Genomic DNA, 21,747 nt, shown 5'->3' on the forward strand with positions numbered 1-21,747 from the left:
ATGAGAGATACAACACGCTTGAGATGCGAGGTTAAAATTAACGTGTGAGACGTGAACCGCGCGGCTTCACAGCCCAGAAGATCATTGTAAACATGTTCACCGCCGGGAATGCCTGAAATCTCTTTCAGTGTTAAAGTCTCCGGATGCCATGAAATGCGGGAATTTCTTGAGTAGTTTAGCGACTATCTGGAAGGAATTCTCTTCCCGGAAGATTTGCCATCATCGTTTCTTAATTCTGCCGTTCCACGCGGTTCGTTTCTTATTTTCGCAACCAATCTTTTATATCGATTTTAATATTACCCTTAATTTTACGCCTAGTTCTCCATATAGTTTTTCTTTGTTTTCGAATGAAAATGCAGTATATATTTACATGGTGTTTATTATGCAGCGAGATGTCTCTTTCGTTAATTGCTTGGCAGCAGCAAACGAATATCAGCATAGCACAAGCGAGTTGCGATTGGTTACATCGCAACGAATTTTATATTTATAAATGTGTACACCCGAAAATGAGGTACACTTTTTCATTCTCCGTTTTTCGGAACGGAGTTTAATAGTGGACTTACGCCATTTTTTCATGCGTTCCATATCTGAAACATAGAGACACACGAGAGCCTTGTCAGTTTTCACTGATAAATGTCCCACAGTCTGCGAATAAGTTTAATTACAAACTCAGTTCCTTCTTACCCTTTTTTATCATGTGTGCGTCAGTCTCGTTATTTATTACTCGTGCCAGAAAAAGAGCAGTAAGTAACAAATGTAAATACGTACGAAAGAAAGGCAGCTTTAACAAAGAAACAGAGGCTTACGCCGATGGTATGACGAAACACTGCTGAACAACGCGCCACCGCTGTTAGCGTAATTCACTGACTCCTGCTAACTTAAGACGCGCATTTGAGTACTTCATTGACGCCGAGAAACACTGGGTGGGAAACACTGAGTTGACGTGCACTAAAAGTTTGCAGACAGGTTAGATGTTGAGACAGTTATAAGTTAAAATTGCGCTGCAGTTTCCTTACTTAATTTGGCTGGCTGTGGTGATTTCGGTGATGTTGACAGGCGTTGCCGACAGAAAGGCGTTTGTTCACACTGCTCTTTCTTCTTCTTCTTCTTCTTCTTCTTCTTCTTCTTCCTTGATTATTTTAGTTTAAACTTTTCCTGAGCAAAAATATTCTTACTTTTTGGCTTCCCTGTACTTTCAAAAACGCAGTGGTTTTGATGTTTGTTGGTAAGAGGCCTGTTGTGTCTTTCAAGACTTCTTTGTAGAGTCTTGTGTTATGAAGTTCCGCCCATATTTCATTCTCGCCTCTTCTTTGTGAAGGATTTTGCTTAGACTTTTTTCAAGGAGAACCGCAATTCTGGCATGTCTTCCTGACTAATCACCTTTTTGCTGAATTCTCTCTGTAACTCCTCGTTTGTTTTGTTGGTTATTTATTGTTCATCCTGTAAACTTTCACCCACCGTTGTTTTCCCCGTTTTGTTACGACGAATGTGTTCGTGCACTGGTCGCCAGGAAGAAATTCTTCGCTGCTTCTCCTCTGCTGCTGTGTGAATTCTTATCCTGATGAGGGGTGTACAGTGATCCTGCTCATAAGCATGCAGGCCTACGTACGTTTAGAAATAAATGATGCTACCGTTTCAGTTTTCCTTAAAACAAACTTATATTCATGCATTAAAGTAATCCTGGAAACAACAGGATTCGATTCAACTAATTTAAGACACAGTTCAGCGGCGGGCTCTTGTGAACATAGTGCAAACCTTCGGGTTTTTCTCATAAACGGTGCAGTTTTTCCTGACTAGCTGAGCGACTGTCAACTTCTCAGGACCGACTTTCCTGTATGAAATTATTTATGAGAGCAGGCGCACAGGGAGCGTGGGTTCTTGAACGAACCATATTGCTCTTGATTGCGTTGTCTGTGCAGATGGGAACCTTGCGGAGGGCTGATCCCCTGTTTAGGGAACCCTGCAGAGTATGTAAAGGTTCAATTGGTTCAAAATTAATTCAGTATCAGAACAGGACAGTGGGCCTAATCCCTGACATAATCATCCCATCATCTGACGCTGTGTAGTCTCAGCTGCTGGCAACAAGCGCTTGGGGATCTTGCAGAATGGCGTTACCAAATGAATACATAACATTGCAGCAGTGACGAAGTGTCTGCTTTTGTACGACAGTCAGTCTAGAAAGTCATAGCCATTTCCAAATAGCACGGAGTTGAATAAATGTTGTTGTTTTGCGTCAGTGCTCCTTACATCGTGTTTAATCGTACCTTTTCAAAGAGGTCAAGAGCTCTGTCTTTTTAAAATATGTTTTTCTTTCGGCGCGGTAGCTGAAACCTGGGACTCATTTTCCAGGATCCACGCCCTGAGCGATCTAATCTACGTAGAGATAAGCTCAGGACAGACCCCGAACTGGATAGGAAAGATTATGGCGACGAGTAGGATTATTTTTTCTGCGCCTAGAAACGCGCACAGTCCTTCTATTCTCGATCGTAGCATCTGCTCCGTCTAACATTGTGGTTACCTTAATTAATCTTTGAACCCGAAGGTTCGCCCCCGTTAATACTAAAGCCCGCTATTTGACACGTTCCTGAGCCAATTCCATCCACCCCACAACCGCTTTGTCGTAGATCCATCTTAATGTTATCCTCCGCTTCCTCGGACTTCCAAATGACCACTCTCCAGGAGGTTTTCCTGCCAAAATGGTGTATGTAGGACAGTTTCTTGACTTCCTATCCAAGCTACTTGTCCAATCCATCGTAGCACTGTAGATTCACTAAACAAACCTGTGTAAATTGAAGAGTTGTTAGTTGTCTGTCTGTTTGTTTTCGAGGCTGAAAACTGTTTGTACCAACGCCTTATCCTGTTCTGCTGTGTTGTGGTTAACTCATTTGCACGGGCATGCCCTCACACTGCCTCAATCTGCACGGTGTACCTCCTGGTTTCTCTAAATAAAGCTGCTGTCATTTCCAGAACCGCATGAACGAGGTGTATCAGCCCATTGACACCATCCATCAGTACCTGGAGCAATTCGGAGCATACAGGAAGGCCACCGGGGTGCGGTAGTTCATCGTCCATCACACGACGCCGTCCTTTCTTGCCCTCAGTTAAAGGAGTAGTTTTCAGTGGTCAGTCTCATCCGTTATTGTAATACTTGCAGGCAGAAGTTGCCTGGATAGTGGTTCCTGAAACGTCCAGTCTGAGCACTTTTCCTCTGTTGACTGTGTCAGAGATCGTATACAGCAGGGAAGTCGTTAGCTGAGAACTCTGTGTGTTTTTTCATCTTCAGACTTGTTTACATATATATTTGTGTCTGTATGAACTTTTCACAATTTCTGATATTTCTGTATTTAATTGCACAAGTCCTCATAAATATATAGATTTCTCCATGAAGACTTCTTCGTTTTAACTTTTAAGGTCCCAGTGAATTGAAAACATGACGAAATCATATAAACCTGGAGTATTTAAGGCGTGCATGTAATAATGCAGTTTGATGAACCTGTTATGCCGCCGACCTTAAAGGTGAACAGGGTTTGAATTCCAGAAACTGAAAGCCCTGTTGCATCTGCAGTACAGATGATTGTGAAAGTAACATTCGCCTGAACATTTCGAAAATGTTCGAATATTTTCCAAATCATCTATTTTTTTCAAAAATTGACAGAACGTTCAGAATTCTTATTTGAAAAAATTGATAATAATGTTCAAAATTTGGCGAAAATTCTAAGAATTTTAAAAAGTTTTTTTTTTTTTTTTTTTTTTAATTTACAAAAATTTGAAAATTTTCAAAGTCTCACTTGGGGCGTTTGGGTGGCAACAACGGCCTCGAGCAACTCCTCGTCTTGTACTTCATGTGGCAGCGTAATGCGCAGCAGCGTGTCCTCCTCCATGGCTGCCTGCGTGGCCAGGAGCGCATTCTTGTTCCCCGACCAGCATCTGCAACCGTCACAACGGTTTCGTGCTCATTACAGCACAACAGCTCAAATAACGTATAACTGAGTTTTGATACCAGATAAGAACGAAGCTGCCCTCTGCTGTCTTTAAACTACGCCAGGAAGATGTGGTTAGCTACACGCCCCGGCCGCTTTGCTCCCAGGGCAGTGCATCTCCGTTGAAGGCTTGGTACACTCAAAAGCGTCCAAACCTTTAGATCCATTTTGATATTATCTCCCCTTGTACGCATTGGTCACCCCTGTTCCGTCTGATATGTACTCCCACTAAATCGAAATAATATTGTACCAGTTACGCTCATTCTGTTTTCAACAACGCCCTATGTGGTGTGGCGTGAAGAACTCCTTTGAAAAGTTTGTGTGTCCAAGTAATCCGCATTTTCAGTGTTGTTTACTGGAGGACGTAGTTAGCCCCTCGCCCAACCAACAAGCCGAGGACCACCCCTTGTCGGCTGCCCAAACTGTTGACAAGGTGCCGCCGACCTGACGAGAACCATAAGCGTATAATATAGATATCCCTATATACAGTATACTAGATATGTGAGCAAATATGCTGACCTCCTGGCCACTCCGTTACTGACGTCCCAGGCCAACATGAGGACGGCTCTCCTGGCAGCCTCCTCTGTGCCATCCAGAACCAGGCCGAAGCCCCCGTTCACGGCCTCGCCCCTGAAACACGTGCACCGTGTTTGCTTTGTAATTGATCTTTCACTTACGGATGTTTAAGTAACGTATCGCATTTGTGGAATTATGAACTGTCTTTGGCATGCGGTGATTATGAAGAATACTTGGACCTAAGAGAACGGAAGTGACAGGAGGCTGGAGAAAACTACGTAATGAGGAGCTGTAGAGGTACTGTTAATCAAATGTTTTCGAAGAATGAGATGGGCAGGTCATGTAGCACACGCGAAGTATGAGAAATGCGTGCAAATTCGTAATTGGAGATACTTGTGTGCAAACAGTAGTTGAGAGTGCAGAGGGTACAGTCTAGTCAGGTTGATGGCCGAACCTACCACCCGACTCCCCCGCCGTTGTGTAAAGCCACCCAAGTTGCACCCCTGAAGGCGTCTCCTATACAGTTCTGGACGGCCATATCTGCAACAGAGGGTTCACTGTCACTCATGTCTTGTTGGTTCTTTCGAGGAACTGTCTCTGGCAGGTGATCGTACCAGACTTTATTTCGCGCCCAGCACATTATGGTCGCCTTAGCATAGTTCATCGGAGAATGAGTCATCAAGTTCATCATTATGTACTTATTTCCTTCGTTACTATCCCTTACTATGCAATCGAACGCAATCCTTCACTGTCACCGGAAAGTTTCCTATATCGCTAGCGCTCGTCTATTGGGAAGTCCCGCGTTCGGACCTCGGAAGAAAAATCAGCTATTCTGATGCTGACATAGTGCTGTACCATAAAATATGCCACAGCGGACAATTATACATTTTTCGTATTCATCCTAGATAACCATACACTAATTATATTTTATAGTAATTGCTGCAGTTGGTACAGCTATATTAAATATCCTGAATTAGACAAGCTATGCTGTATGACAGGGGTAAAAGTTCTACCCATTATAACCTCTTAATATAGACTTGTGTCCCGCACCAATGTCAGTCTTTTCTGGTGTCCTGCCCTGTAAGGGTAAGAATGATACTGGAGTACTTCGGAGCCCTCACCTGCTGTGAAGGCTGAACCGTCACTGATGTTGGAAGTTTCCCTGTAAGGGCTGTCTGTCCCACTAACGTCGTGATGGTCACGGCTGATGACGACGGGGGCCTGAAAGCAAACAAGACATTGCGAAATTGTTCTTTGTACACTTCATAGGCTGTGACATCAGCAGGGTAGCCAAGCGAATTGCAAATGGAACATTGGTATCAAAGACAACGATGGAATTCAACGTTGCGTTTTTTTAATAATGTACTCTCCTTATTTAAAACAATATGTGATCATGGTACCACTTGCCGGATTTTAATTTAGCTTGATGTTAATCAGAGGGCAACCTCATCTTTCTGATCCATTGTCATGTCTAACATCAGCATGTGTGTCCAGGAAATTCTGAGGTGGGAGCGAATTTCTGTCAATGTAGGGTTGTGAAATAACTCTTACTGTATTTGATTCGTACAGCGGCCCTTACACTAGAATTTTGCATGCCGTTATATATATATTCGACCCGGAGGACAGAACGTTGATTGAGGTTGCGTGAAATCGTTGCTGAAGAGAATATTTAGATTAAGGGAAGTAACAGGATAAGGCAGAATCTTTACTCTTCACCTAATACTGTTAAGGGTCATGATTTAACACCACACGAGGAAGACAATGAATAGAAGTGTGGTGTTGAGGTAAAAGTCCACTTTTCCTAATCTCGGGGAAGTAGATGAAGGTCTTTGGCGAGCTGCAGCCGCTATTTTTTCCGGGCACTGGATTGGGTGGACTTCAGAGCTGGTATGGACACGGTGGTTGAGAGAAAAATCCCTCCCCCACTGCAAATCAGGCCGCCGATCTTCCAACCTGTTGCAAGTCACTTCACTGACTAAGTTATCCTGACTCGTACCTAACATTGTTAGCGTAGTTTTAAATCCAAGAAGGGACATATAGCGCGCATGGTGGAAACTAGAAATGCATACAAAGTTTTTAGTCGGAAAGCCTCAAGCCATTAAGGAGACCTAGACGCAGATGAGAGGATGAAAATGATCGTAAAGCAGTGGAGTGTGAAGGCGTGGACTGGATTCGAGTGGTTCAGAGTACGGTCCAGTGGCGGGTTCTTGGGAACGGCATTTCAAGACGCATTCTTGACCGTGGGTTCGGTGTTACCTGAAGTGTTCCGTCCCTCACGGCGCAGTTGAATGCCTGCGCCAGGCGAGTTCTGCCCACTCTGTCCGAGTAAAGGATGCGCGCCTGAGACCCCACCACCAAGTGATGCTGACCGGCCTCTCGGATCCACCGCAAGTTGTCCTGGTACTGCGTTTCCACCACGGGGGGCACTTCCTCTACACCGAAACAACCCCTCGCTTTAGTAGGTTCAGGATAAACGGGCAACTAACGGGGTAGTCATTTGAGTTGATAGAAAGTGGAAGAATTCGTGAATAGAAAGTAATGCTTTCATTAATCAAAGGATTGCAACGTTGCGTCTATAGAGCGAGAGAGAGAGGAAATTGATGTCAAAAGGAGTGCATGCTTCAGGCGGCGAAACTTGGAAGAAACTGAAATATTCTATTAGAACATCCAGAAATTAATAAATAAAAGTGGCTACATTATAATTGCAGATGCGAATTTTATAATAGAGAAAGTACCAATCGCAAAAGTGGTGGAATTTTTGGAGAGGATTGTGTGGATGAAAGCGGTTAACAGTTGCTAGATCTTGATGCCTCTGACGGCTTGAAAATTACATTCTTCCGCAAGACAAATTTAAATAATTACTCCAAGAGGATCTCGATCTAAATATAATTGACTATATAATAGCAAATGAAAACTTGCGAGATCTAGTGAAAGATGCCACAGTATGTAGATGGAGTGAATTATATACAGACCGCTTTCTGGTCAAAATTGAAATCAATGCGGAAAAGAATTAAGATAGAAACGGACCAACAGAAGCTGAAGGTTTTTAAAACATATTCGTTACAAGAGGTTGTTTGACATTTTATTTGGATTAATGTTAGAGGGACTGGAGAAACCGCATTTCCGTTTAATGCAGGATCTGACTTAGACAAGTTCTACTGTGTGACGCACCTGCAAGTATGTTTTCGATGACGCGGACAGCCAGCTGGTCCGTCACTTGCAAGTCAGCAGGGTTCCCCGAGGTGCAGACCCATCGAAACGGGCCGAAACCGAGCGAGAAGATGTCCCTGAGAATAAACACACATCAGTAGCATTTCAGGTTCTCACGGCGGCGAATATGAAGCTGGCTGTGTTCTGGGTTGAAGCGCTATGTTGCCTGCTGCCACAATCATCCGGGGTTCTGTTCTCGGTGGGAGAAAATTACCACTGTGTCTAAACCAGCTCTTTGGCAAACCCAGTCTTCTGTCCGGCAGGTACAGGAAACACGGGGATAAGGCCGCCAAAGCGTGAAGCTGACCACTCACGTGTATCTAGTGCCGAGGTTAAGTGGTGGGGTGGTTAGCACTCCTACTCCGTACTCGAGAGGTGATTGGTTCAAATATTGTGATTCAGGTCTTTCGTCGTTTTACTCAATCCTTCCTGGCAAATTCTGGAATAGCGCCTTAAATTAGGCCACGCAGCTTTCTTCCAAATCCCTTTCAATTCGTTATTCAGGAATCGTCCTCTCATTTGAAGGTATTGGAAACATCGTTAAATAAACAACAAAGTACGTAATGCAAAGAACGCAGAACCAGATGGCCTTGCAGTCTCTCGCCTGTGCACAGTGTTGAATGTCTGCGAGGGGCGGTTGCTGCCTACTCACCCCATGAGGTCCTGCACGTAGGATGGGTATCGGAACTTCAGACTCGTGGGGTCTCCTTCCACCCCCACGTCCGCTCCGGCACGTCGAGCCTCCAGCAGGAACGCGTTGCCGTAGTCCCAGAAGAACATCCCGCCCTCCGCTAGCTTGTTGATGGCCGTCACCTGACGGACTAGGCTCTTCTGCACAAGGTTCCTGAACCGATCCGGCTCCGCGGCCAGCACCTTTGTGACACGGTGCAACAAGAGCATAAGTACTAGTGATGGATGAGCAAGCTTCTCGTACTACGAACACTTGGATTTGCGTAGTGGATTGTCCTGCCTAGTATCGTTTGGTTCCCTTAAACTTCTGTGTCTTACCTCTTGCGATTCCTCGTACCCCAGCTGAACGGGGTAGTATCCCCCGTTAAAGGGGTTGTGACACGAGGTTTGATCGGAGCCTAGGTCCACCAGTAATTGGCCAGTCCTCTCATATTCCTCCACCAGACGTTCCCACAGATTCACTACGTTGCCATGGTAACCTATGCTGACCGCCTGTAAGAAGAGTTGAGGTTTGGTACATGAAGAGATCTAGAAACAAGTTACATTCCACTCTTCTGCTATGTCAGAACGTGTTTCTTATTTACAATTGTCAATTAAATGACACCAGTGTGTTTCCACGTAGCGTAGTCCTTCTTGAGAAGCTAACAGTCGCGGAACTAGTCAACATTCTCAGCATTTCATAGTAACCTTGTAATTATCCCAGTTCTGATCTAGTTAAGTTCAGTGAACACCCTCCAACCACGTTTGTTTCTGATCCTTGCCAACCTTTTCCTCCACCCTTTCGAGCTGTTGGATGAAAATTATGTACCCACTTCTCGTCAGTCCAGTGCGTGCTACATGCCCCTCCAGGCCATCCCTCCTTTAATTTTGTCATCCTAGGTCTATTTGCTGAAGGATGAGATACAATTATGAAGCTTCACGTTTTATAATTTTTCAGCCTTCTACTTTTTTCGTTCCTTATCTTCAGACATTATGAATTATCCTAATTATTTCTGGTTTTACGACAGGAAACTGCGCTTTCATGGAGATATGGAAACATGAACGCAGTGGGTTTTATTTGAATAAGAGTTGGCTTGCAGTTTTACATATCTTCTTCTGCCTCTTGTTTGTGTTGTTTTCTCTCCCAGTTTTTTACGTTAATGTGACTCAATCCTGTCTTAGTTACAGTCACATGATCCATATCTTATACACTGTACTCGGTAACTTTATCAGTTGTCACGTAATTATCCCAGCAGTGCACCGTAGGCACACGGTGTAGCAGGAACGCACGCGTGCGGGTTGACTCCTCTGTACCTCTTTGGCCTTCCTCGCCACTCGTATCCGCAGTATCACCTGGTCCAGGTCTGACTCCATCTCGTGAAGCCAGCCTTGGGCGTGTCTCTTCTTCACGGCGTCCAGACTGACCTGCGAAACACACAACATCTCTTCACCGAGGGTACATCTTGTTAACGGAAAGAAAGAAAGAAAACATCAAGACAATCGGAAGGGAAAGGATAGAAGAAAGAAAGGGGAAACAAGAAGAAGAGAGATGGTTAAAGTAAATGAATACACGAAGTCAGTCGTACCTCTGCAACGATTCCGATGCAACCCGCAATGACGGCTGCTTTGGCCTGCGCGCCACTCATGCCCCCGAGCCCTGAGGTGACAAACACTTTGCCCGCCAGGTCATCCGTCCCCAGGTACTTCCTGCCTGCGTTCAGCACCGTAATCTGCAAGACAGGAGTTGTCAAATGGTGGTATACATGAACCATTTACGGAGCACAGAGTCCTGCTGAGTCTTGTCACTGAAGTTGAGCAATGGCGGGAAATACATGGGGGAAGAACCTACGATCGGTGTCGCTTTGTCTGCCCTGTAACTGAACCCGAGTCTCCACAGTGAGGAGCTGTCTTAACCGCCTGAGCTATGATGATACGGTTCTTTCATTCAGTTACTGTTGTCATCATTTCCGTTTTTATACGCTCCTTTTGCTTTGTTTTGTCCCGGTGGTGAGCATTGGCCCTCTGAAGCCGAAGATCGTCTTAATTACACTGTATTTACATATTCTGTCCGTACTGCATAGAAAACACAACACACCGTTACAAAGGTCAGTCGGATAACGCTCTTTAACGATGCTTATTCTGAGAATCATACGAAACCTATAAATAACACTGTGAAAAGAATTCAGCATTACTAAACGATAAGGTAGGTGGTACATATAGTCACCACTAGCCGTTAAAGTGTTAATTTACTCATTCCTTTTCACGCTGACTGCTGTTGTGCACAACAGATAGGTTGTATTTCTAGATGGAGTATCAGCACTTCGGTTTCGATAAGTTTTCAGGGAACTTTTATGAGAGAGGAGGGAACTCGGGGTTTTTGTATAAAATTGTTCGATTTGGTCTAACCTTCATATTTTGAACAATTTTGCTGATCAATTTGGTGCAGTCTCTATGACAGATATTGCAAATGGGTTACGTAGTGGGCACTGTGTTGAAATATCCGATAGGCGGATGCAAAGAAAGGATTTTTGTACAAGTGGTGTGAACCGTGGGATTCTGACACAAGAAGGCTTTATAAAGGCAAAAAGGTTGTTCTTTTACTATATATTTGTCGAAACTGGAGACCACGAAACAGCGAAAGACACCTCTGAGCAACCGACAGCGTCATTATCGCAACAAAACAAAATAAATGTCCGCAAAGGGTTTGTGTATTTTGAGACTGGCTGTACCAACGAACTATCGATTCATTTTCCATTTTATCCTGAGAGCGAGAGACGTCGACCTAGGCGGTATACTTCTACATTTGTCCGCAAGAGGCGCCAGCCTCTGGATCTGCTTCTTGTGGCATATCTTGCAATCGTCTTGGGAACTGCTCCAGTGTCGGAGGCTGCGAGGGTAATGATATCAACAAGTAAATGACCAGATCAAGTATACTTCCATCCTTTCGTCTCCCTGCTCTAAGCCGTTTGTGCGTCTGAAACGTCGGACAGTATCTACGAGACAATATGGCGTAATATCCCAGAAGACGGCCATTTACTGACGTCCTACCTAGATTAAGTTGTCTCACATGGAACTCCATTGGCGAACATTTGTGGTTGGTTGAGTCTCACAGCTTGAGGAATTTGTGACTTCAGAGTGAATTATATATATATATATATATATATATATATATATATATATATATATGATTGCATCGGTGAAGTGTATTTGGGTGATACCGGTTACCGACTATACTGCGTGAGGTTTCTCGTAGTTTTCCTGAGTCTGCAAGCGAATGTCAAGACAGTAAATTCTGATAGGCCCCGACTGACTCCCTGAAAATTCTTGTGTACTTACAATTCATCCTTTCTCACTTGACACTATATAATATCTTTATTTGTAATAGCTTCATTAAACAACGCGAAAACAACTGAAGTGTGGAGTGACATAACTGTCCCACTTACCATTGTACCGTGGACGATGCCTTGTGGACCGATGTAGCAGTAACTGCCGGCAGTCATCTGCCCGTACCTGGAGACGGGAATCATAACTGGGTTAACATACACAGAACTGTGTTTCTATCCATTGTTTTGTTTTGATGCAAAACTTGATCTGTCAATCTGAGAGAAGAACAGACATTGGAGTGCGCATGAGAAAAATTAATTTCATGGTTCGTGCTCTCTGCTGATATTTCTGCGGATGTGTAACCGAAAATTAAATCAGTAAATCTGTAACCAGTTCTTCTTGGATAAGCCAATTGTGCTGTTCCTCGGCTAGGAAATTTCTCGTACAGGTACTGCGCCACGCTTTACCCTGAAATGTGGTGGTGCCGCCCCTTCGCGCTTGAGGTGCATTTGTAATCGTGTTTAATGTCTGTTCAAATAATCTTGATTGAGACTGTGACATATCTGACTGAGAATAACTTGAGGAATAAGATGATGAAATTACATAAAGTCACAGGATACTGTGTGTACACTTTTAGTTTAAATGCAGAATAGTAAATTTGTTTAAAAAAATTGATTCATGGTAGCTTGAAGACCTATTAAAGAACTCACATGGTTACCCCTAGCGCGAACATGTTGTCGTAATTCTGTCTGCTGGAGTAATTGGGAATCACCATTCCGTTCGTGATGACAATCCGGGGGGCTCCGTAGTTGCTAGGAAACAGCCCCAAGGGGTGCCCAGAATACATTACCAGAGTCTGTTCTTCGTTCATCTGGGACAAGTACTGCATAGTCAGCCAGAACTGCAAAACAGTGTCGCTCTTGTTAAAGAGTGTTGCCATAGTTACATCACTATAGAAAGAAATTTGTAACACATTACGAAAAAGCGATTAGTCAGTCTATTATATCCTTAATCGTCTATTAATTTATTTCGTTCATATTAATTTAGTCTCCTGTCGTCACGGTACGACGCGTCCTTGGGTTGCGGGTGGAGGAGACGACCACCAGGTGTGGAGGGTAACAGCGAATATATTCAATAAGTTGAGCACGGATGGTTTTCCAGAGTGGGTTTACGCGAGGGGGTGACATGATTATAATTAAATGTTGCTTAGATGAGAATTTGTCCTTTGAAAGGTGAAGGAGCCACTGATGTACGATCATTCACCAAAATTTAAAATATCGGACAAGGGACGCATGTTGCTTGGCTAACCTGCGCCCAGTTGGAGAACACTTGTCCGTTGCCACCGTAAGTCACGAGCTCCTGAGGGAACTGTGCCACTTGAGGGTCCAAATTGTTGAGTATCATGAGCATCATGGCGGCTGCGTGCTTGCTTTTCGCGGGGAAGTCCTTCAACGGGTAGGCTCTGCAACCAGCAACACACATTCAGCGCTTTTCGCTAGTTAAAACACGAAAAAGGAATATCGGTAACAAGTCAAAATACAAATGCACCTCAGAACAAAATTATAAAGATTCCGAAATTTCTCGAAATCGAAACAACATTTTAGTGATAGAGGAGCACGTCATTAATTTCTGATATACGGACGATGGAAATGTTTCGTTATGTATTCAGTTTTGCCAAGTGGTGTGTATGGTTTCAGGTGTACGCGGTTTCTGATCTGTTTACACATGGAGAAAGTCAGCGGATTCAACACCAGATTCCAGATTACCACTGCTGCGTGTCATTTGTGTTGCTGGACTGGATTCATCTTTTTCAGGACAAATCAAGTGTAGGCTGATGTCTTGGCCAGCTAATCAGCTGCCAGCTTCTTAAAAAGGACTTTACCCGGTGGGTTTATTCTACACAGGAAGTAGCTTTCAATAGGCTCAGTGCTGTCCCACCTGACTGGAAACTGCGGAAGGAACCGATACATGTAGATGTGGCCGTAGTTCCTCAGTTCCGATGCGAATTCCTCCGCGAGGACGCGATGGGCGCTGGGCGGGATGTAGCGCAGGGCATTCTGTACCGCCATCTGAAGCCAGAACCACAGGTTGGAAACCATGAAATGTTTGTAGCGCATTATGGGAGGAAGTTGAAGATTACATAGGGAAATAATGGATCTTCGTGAAATTGTTTGTCAGTTGCATGACTCGTAGTAAGGCTCGGTAGCAGGATTTTATGATGACGTTACTCAACATTGTGTTTCCATAACAACATCGAATCTATAAAGACGTAGATTCTTAGCGACTGCTCGGCAAATAACACGTACAAGGACGGTTTGTCGGTAAGTAAATCAGTCGGTGGATTAATGAGACGAGTTTTCGCGGTTGTCCGTACTCGCACAATGTTAAAGCTGAAACCCAAGCTAATGAGCACGCTTGGGTCTTGAAAAACGTTTGACCAACTACTTCATTTGACCTGGCGAGCCACACCCTGCCATTATCTCTCTAACGTAGAAATCCGACGTTTCAGAAAACGTTGCTGCCCTTTTCTGCCGAGTCTGCGTCACAGAAGAAAGCGTTATTTAGTTAGTCACTGAATCAATTAGGTACGTATTTAATTACGGCGCATTGGCATCAACCAGCTGGTCGCAGTGCAGGAATGTAAAGTTTGTAGTTCAAAGTGTTCATTTAAGCAGACAAAACAACCTTCTCGGGACGAAATGCCCTTTGGAACGGAGCAGTACGCCTCTAGAAAATGAAGAATTAAACTGAAAACTTTACAGAGCGAAGTGCAATTGGATTTTCCCCTTCTACAGCAGTTCCGCTAGAAACAAATTCCATTGATATTTTCATTTATGATGAACTGCAACGGAAAAAAAAATTATCCTTTGAGGCGATTACCGTAGGCGTACTCCTGTCTTTACCGAATTAAAAGCTTAATACTAATTATACAGCACAGATATTAAAAGTGGAATTGCAAGAGTTTTACATCGATGTTTCCATGGTAACAAAAATCCATGGCAGCGTCATTCATTAGCCGATTTGATGTAATACTGAGTAGCACATTCATCGTGAGACAAAACAACCCGTGTTCCGCTGACAGAGACTTTCCCCAGATTGAATCAAAGTTTCATAATTCCTTTTCCTCTCTTCTGAGGATCGATTCGCATGATTAATTTCACGCAGGATTTATGCGCATGGGAGCGGCGAAAAATGCATGTGCGTTTTAGTCGAAACATATAAAGAAAAGCGACCAATTGGGTCATTTAGGCGTTAGTTAGGGATGTTATTAAAATGTACCTTACAGAAATGGGGTACAAGGTTGTGACCTGGATTTCTCTTTCTCAGAGGCAGGCTGAGCGTAACTTCTCAGAAACTTCAGCAAAATATCTGGCCAGTTAAATACTGCCACCAGACCTGGCCGAGATATGGTTTTTAACCTCCCTTACTGATATAGACAAGGGCACCATCAGACAGAAGTCACTGCACGTTCCTTAGTGCCAACAAATTATCCTTTTAAGAAACTCAGAGATTCATACTCTTTCTCATAAGGGCTCGCCTCTGGACCCTATCCTGAGCTAGATGAACCCAGTTAACACCTCTGGACCCTAATCTGTCTGACATAAACTTTAATATTATCCTGACACCTGCTTTTGTCTCTCCCTTCGGTATCTCCGGCTAAAATGTGAAAACTTCTCATTTCCGGCATGCATACACCACATCCTCCTTGGTTTAATATCCGTAGTATTACGTGAAGACTACCTGCAGGTTGTAAAGTTCCTCATTGTGTAATTGTCACAGTCCATCTGTTACTTCCTCGCCCTTAGTGATTCAATGATTGGAAAGAATCATTTGTCGTCCGTCCACTTATTTTCCCTTTCAAGCTGTTATAGTCGGGCTTCAAGCAGCAGTTGTCATGGAAACACGAGCTTCAGCGTGGGATTATTTCTGTTACTTACGTATTTGTTCCTGACGGCAAGGCCGTCCAGTACCAGGGGACAGGTTCGAGATTTCGAAACATTCTTAATAACGCAGCTAAAGTTCCTTCTACAGCCATGACTTCAGTATCCAGGGAGCTACATAATAATCTTGCTCTCTGACCTTTCGTATTTCTTGTTTGCTTTCATGTAACTTAATATCTTTGTTTGTTTGTTTGTGTCGTTTTATGATCAGTATGAGGATTTTGGACTTCTGGGTTGTGATGCCGTGTATTATTGAAGTCGGTTACCGACGTTTAAGAACAACGTATCACCTGAATATGGAGGCGATACGTTGTACCCGCGTATAAGAATACACTACGTCACAGACCAGACACAATTCTTGAGCCTTGACAACTTACATATCGTGTGTCCAATATTTCTCCTGAGAGACTGATTTCAATAGCTAATACACTAACACTCGACTAGTCCAGATATTCGACGTCTTGAATGGAACCCAAGAGTTCACAAATGATCACCGCTGTACCCTATCTTGAGCCAGTTTAATAGATTAGGTTACTCACTCTTTGCTCCGGGACAGTGAGGCTGTGGCCCCTTATCGGGGCATGAGGCAGGGACTCGTCCCGCTTGCGTGCTGGTGGTAGAGGGTCCAGTTCCAGTCCCCTGCACAGTACTTCCAACTCTCCAGCCATGTGGAGCGCTCGCAGTAAACTGACAAGTAGGCAGATCTTGTGTCTTAGCGCACCAGGTTCAAGGTGATCATGGCTACAAACAAACAGTTCCCTCGTTTTCTGCCTGTTTGATATTTTACAGCTATGACGTAACCGATCTTCCACCCAGGAAACCCTTTACTTTTTCATAAGAAGCTGTAGATCTCGCGCAACTTGATTTTAGAAGAATTACCAGATTTTGATTCGATTTAAAGAGTTGAATTGTTCAGATATGAAACAAAATTAAATTCTCCCGACAAATTTATTGCAATCGACCACCCTTCCACTCCGGGCTAAAATGTGTCGTACGTAGATCGTGCAATATTTAAATAAGCCGCCATGTTCCTGTCAGCTGTTACTTCCTAGTATCTCTAATAGATGGCACGGCAATTGTAACTCGGCAACGCGCTCGTGGCGCCAGCAGTTAGGGTTCGCCATTTTTGGATTGACCAACAGCGGTCAAGGAGGGAGGTGTTCAGAATGAAGGTTGGTCTCGGTTGATGTGTGTACGTGTGTTTGGAACACAAGAAATATCGCTGGAATAGCCTCTTCTCTAAGAATCATTTGTTTTCTTCGTATATCAGGTGAGTGGATACTTCTCGGTTTCCATGCAGAGACTGGTACAGTAAAATTATTTTAGCCGGCACTAGACCTGCTACTTGTATGCAGTATTTATTCTTTCTCCGGCTAGAGACTACTTGGCCTTTGACACAAATATCTGCTTAAGGTCAAGGCACTCTGATTTTATTTACAAAAACATACCAATTAATGGAACACGAAATACTTTTTATTGTGGAAGACCAGATTGCCCATTGCCAGACCATGAGGACTGCATATAACATTCGTATTGATTAGGCCTATGTGTAAGAGTTATGGGTTATAGTTTATTTACATTCCATAGAACCTTCTTTGTGCTGATCCAAAGGATGTAGACCATGTCTTAACTTTGGATTTTTCAATGCAAGTACAAAAACTTGTATCAAATATAGATATCAACAAAGCTTAAGAATTTTCAACAGAAGTAACATCATATACAGATTAGAAGGAGTGAGTTAAGAGGTATTCTTTTTATGCAGGCTTCAATAATTTTACTGAATAACCTATTGCCTGGAAAATTGACTGCTTTTTGATGTTTAGTAAGGTTAGTATTTAGCATATGAAGGTTATATTTACATGTTATGTTCAAATTGTGCACATCTATATTTAGTTTAAATTTGTCCACGTTTTCCACCACAAATGATAGTAGGCCGAGTATGAATTCACTTGCAAGTATAGTATTTTTCAAAATGGTTATCTACATAAGACTCTGCTTTGAACACCTTCCATTATTCTAATTATTTTCTTTTGGATATAAAATGCTTTATTACTGTCTGTTGAATTTCCCCAGAAGATTAAACCATATGATGGTAAAGAGTGGATGTAAGTGAAGTGAACTTATTTTAAAGTATCTATTGTCATGGGTGGTGGAAAAGCATGCAGAGCTTTGTTTGGGAATGATATGTTCAGTGTGTTTCTTCCAGGTCAAGTTATTGTCAATTTGTAAGCCAAGGAAATTTGTTTGCTTCTACTTTCAACATTAATTTATTCCCAAAACCTGTATTTAAACTAGGACATGTCTTGTTCTTGGTAGCGAATTTTATATGGTTTGTTTTATCAAAATTTAGTACCAGTTTGTTGGTCTTAAACCATTTGGTCAGGTTGGCAAAGACATCATTCATGATACTGTGAATATATAGACCAATAATAATGATACTTGTATCATCGTCAAAGAGAATAGGTTTGGATTGAGCCTTCATAGTTGCAAGCAGATCATTGAAAAGTAAGGGACCACGTGGTGCTCTATGATTTTACAATGACCCATTCGTAATAGGTTTTGTGATTGGTATGAGCAGATTTAATTTCTACTTTCTGCCCCTGAACTGTTTCCGTTCTTTTCGAGAAGTGGAACAGATAACACACAAATAGTATGTCATACCTGTCTTCCTCAGCGTATTTCAATTCCAAACATTTCACGTGTTGTGTGTAAATTTGTTATTTAATTCTGACGGCAGATGCAGTACTTCTTTCTGTACCTGAAGTGTGAATTGATTTCTGTTAAAGAGAAGATCCCAAAACTGAACTCAAATACACATCTGAGTACTTTCTGTATCTTTAATTTTAAACATTCCTAACCTGTATCTGTTCTCTTCTTCATATATTGTTAGGTGATAAAGTGAAGGAGGGTTGGAGATGTAGCATGCATGGGGGAGGTGAGACGCACCTGCAACACATTCAGGAGACTTCGGCTTACGTCGAAGCACAACATTCAGACATGTCTTAAATACTGCATGAGTGTGTGGACTGGATACATCTGGCACGAGATAGGACGGGGTTTTGTGAACAGGGCAATGAACATTTAGTTCCATAAAAGGCAGGAAATTTTATATCTAGCTGCAGGGACTATTAGCTTTTGTGGGAAGACTGGCCATGGAGAAGTAATTTATGGTTTTGTAGTGTAATAGCTGTTCTGTTCTGTTTTGTCCTGTTGTGTGAGCATGGAGAGTGGGGAAAGAAGTCAGCTGGATGTGGTTTGTTAAGTGGATTACTTTTTTTTCTCAACTGATTTAGGCTGCTTGAAGTTACTGTAAAATATGTGAGTTCTTTATTGTAGTTATGCCAGGCACTTGTTTTATGATACTTCAAGTTTTTAATGGTTATGAATAATACTGGCCTCAGGATTGGCTTGCTTTTATAACCAATTCAGGTCATGGAATCCAGTTTGGTAGACCCACCAGGTCACCTGTCTTCATTACTTTTAATGTAGTGCTGCTAATGTTATACACAAGTCTGCTTTAATTGCTAATAACAGATTGAAATTTTTCACTTATAATACGATGTAAAATGTTCAGATTATGATCTTCTGTTGGTGTCACAACGCAGAGGGCAACAGTTTGCAGTGTGCTGCATCACAGTGAAATCATGAACACTATGTTCAACTGCATTTGGGTTTTCCTGTCACTAGAGACCATTACTATCCATTCAGTGACATGGTGACTTAATACATGTCTAAGTAGTTTTATCTTGTCCTGAAGATTGATATTCAGTGACAGCACTCTTTCAAATAAGACCACAGATGAAGCACACTACGAACCCAACTTTTGAGATCCCAAGTATTGCAGCCAGTACAGTGGTGGATGCTTCGGTCTCCAGCAGGATTTCTGTGTTTGCTGGCGACTGTGCATACAGCAGCTGTGCAGACGCTATGTAGTCAGAGCTACTGAAAAAGCGTCGTTAAATTAACTATGAACAAAAAACACCCCTTGTACGGTTGTTTCTTTTGTGTTTTTGCCACCCTGTGTGGGGTGAAGGGGGGTGGTTATGATACCCGATCGTGAAGCTGATCATGTACGTCATTTAAGTATCGAAGTTTAGCTCAAGTGCGAGTTTCGGCTGAGGCGTGGGTGTGTCGTCGTGTCCACCTCTGTCATGTCGCGAGGATGCAGTCCGCGATGACCTGGAAGTCTGGCGGCACACGACCGCTTGAGACAGAGACACGGTGAACCAGTTTCTGTGGTACCGTTGGAGGATGTCCCCCTCCCTTCCTCAAGCTACACCCTGTTTTGCGTAATGCACGCAGCATGCCGTGCAGTAGCTCAGGCGGTTAGTCACCGAGGAGGTTCTTCTTCGCACCTGTCCGTTTGGGATTTGTGGTGGATGAAGTTGTGCTGGGACAGGTGTTTGTCAGAGACCTTCTGGGGTTTCTCTGCGTTATATTTCCACAGCTGTTTCATATTTACCCTTGTGTCATCTGGGGGATGGACAGCGCGTTTGAATGTGCTCCCCCCCTCACGAATTTTCGTGTAATTACTCTTCATGTCTGTCGTTACAAATGTCTTCGCAAGCACGGACGCAAGTACTGGGATGGCCAGTGTGTCCTGACTTTCACCCCAATCTGTATAATCGTCTCTTTTAATTGCGTCCTGTTTTATCACAGATTAGATTGTGTGATGTTTTCCAACCAGAAATGTATTTTTTAGGTCGTGACGCATTGTCGTCTTGTTTCGAAAGGACGTACTTCATTCAATTACAAAGTGGATCTGTAGTTCATTGTAACAAACCGAAAGGAAACTTTGGCAAAACAATAGCTCGCGGTTAAAACCGTGCAGGTTGGTGGAAATTTTTAGGATCCATATATTCAAGGATATTGTTACTGGTCAGTCGTGTTAGATGTGTACACCTGGTCTACGAATGGACTGCACACAGTCCAATGAACTCTGGTTTCAGCAGGATGTGACTCTGTCCTATTACAGGGTTGCAGTTTGTGATTACGTAAATGAAATTTGTATTTAAAGTGTGTCATTCTGTGTATTTATTATGCCTCGGGCAACGGGGCGTGTTCTTATAGCGGCTTAGTTTCGTATTGGGGAGGTGGCCGGATCGCACCCCGTATCAGTTTGTGCTTTGACTGGTTTATCCCTGACTTCTCTCATTGTCCGGAACGAAAGACATGCCTGGGATGTACCTTGAAACAAGTCACGACTTCTTTGCTTGCGAAGTCTTGATTTTCATGACCATCTCACTGGGCGCTCAGAAACGACGTTAAATGACCTAAAAGTAGTTTGCTTCTGTGGCATCAGTTTGTCTACTCTGGTATTGTTAATGCGAGAACGGGTTTGCAGCTCATGCGGCCATGTAATTTTATTTAATTTCGAAGATTTTTGCAAGATCCAGAATACAGCGCAAGTGCGGCTCGCAGACCAGCTTTAGCCCTCGAATTAGTTTTGGCGGCTGTGATCTGTTGCTGCGATCACCTCAAGATGTCTTCCTATTTACATTCTTCCAGTCCATGTTAATGCTCGAGGCAACTTTGCCCACACGCGCCATATTTTAGTGTATCTAATTTTAGGACAGCTTTAAAGCGTTTCATTCAGTACTGGGTGTTTGAAATGTCTGGTTACTTTTTGGGAAAGGTTTAATTAAGGAAGTTGTCGTGCGAACTTAATTTCTGTTGGAATCGATCCGGTTTATTCCATACTTTACGAAGCTGAAATCGAACTTTGTCGATTTTCTTCAAATCTGATCATAGTCCAAAATGTGTCAAACTCGATATCTACCTTGACGGACGGAACTTCAGTAGCAAACGTCTGGAAACAAAGAAGGTCAGAGTTCTTGAGCAATGTAGGATATTTCGTAAATAATTGGTAACTTTGCAGTATATCGTATTGTTGGGGAAAACAGTTCTATGATTCACCTCTGCAGGGTATAACGTCGATAAATAACCCGGAAAATATGAAGAGTGTGTTCGTATTGCATTGAAATTTGCACTTCTTTTGATGCTGCATGCAGTATAAACCAGAACATCACTGTCTTTGAGCCTGTAACTATGCAACAAGCAGGGCTTTTATGTCGTCATTTTCCAACACAGAATCCCGTAGTTTGAGG

General features: G+C 43.1%; 3 protein-coding genes across 7 annotated transcripts in view; 2 read left to right on the forward strand and 1 right to left on the reverse strand.

The window, feature by feature from the left end:
• The window catches only part of MED20 (Mediator complex subunit 20), a 204,785-nt gene extending 201,398 nt beyond the window's left edge, over positions 1–3,387 (forward strand). For all 4 annotated transcript variants that reach the window (XM_087358076.1, XM_087358077.1, XM_087358078.1 and 1 more), the window contains one exon: positions 2,968–3,387. In XM_087358076.1, the coding sequence (XP_087214202.1) occupies positions 2,968–3,060 (93 nt within the window). In that variant the 3' untranslated portion in view covers positions 3,061–3,387. The remainder of the gene's footprint in view (positions 1–2,967) is intronic.
• LOC110840812 (urocanate hydratase) lies at positions 362–16,367 on the reverse strand. Of its 2 annotated transcripts, XM_022086075.2 has the most exons (16): positions 16,180–16,367; positions 13,638–13,768; positions 13,008–13,161; positions 12,410–12,600; positions 11,819–11,885; positions 9,962–10,105; positions 9,690–9,800; positions 8,715–8,888; positions 8,359–8,579; positions 7,668–7,783; positions 6,753–6,928; positions 5,618–5,717; positions 4,955–5,036; positions 4,500–4,610; positions 3,789–3,927; positions 362–587 (listed from the first exon to the last, which is right to left on the reverse strand). In XM_022086075.2, exons 1-16 carry the CDS (start codon positions 16,306–16,308, stop codon positions 573–575), a joined length of 2,061 nt encoding a protein of 686 aa, XP_021941767.1. In that variant the 5' UTR covers positions 16,309–16,367; the 3' UTR covers positions 362–572. The 2 variants fall into 2 exon arrangements, with proteins under 2 accessions (XP_021941767.1, XP_021941777.1); XM_022086085.2 differs by lacking the exon at positions 13,638–13,768 and having other exon boundaries at positions 16,180–16,316.
• Positions 16,368–16,757: 390 nt separating this feature from the next.
• Positions 16,758–21,747, forward strand: part of Dg (Dystroglycan) — a 103,547-nt gene continuing 98,557 nt past the window's right edge. The window contains exon 1 of the mRNA XM_087358072.1: positions 16,758–16,910. The gene's annotated coding sequence lies outside the window, so the exon portion shown is untranslated. The remainder of the gene's footprint in view (positions 16,911–21,747) is intronic.

The sequence above is a fragment of the Zootermopsis nevadensis genome, unplaced genomic scaffold (genome assembly GCF_977971745.1).
Source record: "Zootermopsis nevadensis isolate Lab colony 2312 unplaced genomic scaffold, Znev_1.0 Znev_ptg000029l, whole genome shotgun sequence".
Classification (NCBI taxonomy): domain Eukaryota; kingdom Metazoa; phylum Arthropoda; class Insecta; order Blattodea; family Termopsidae; genus Zootermopsis; species Zootermopsis nevadensis.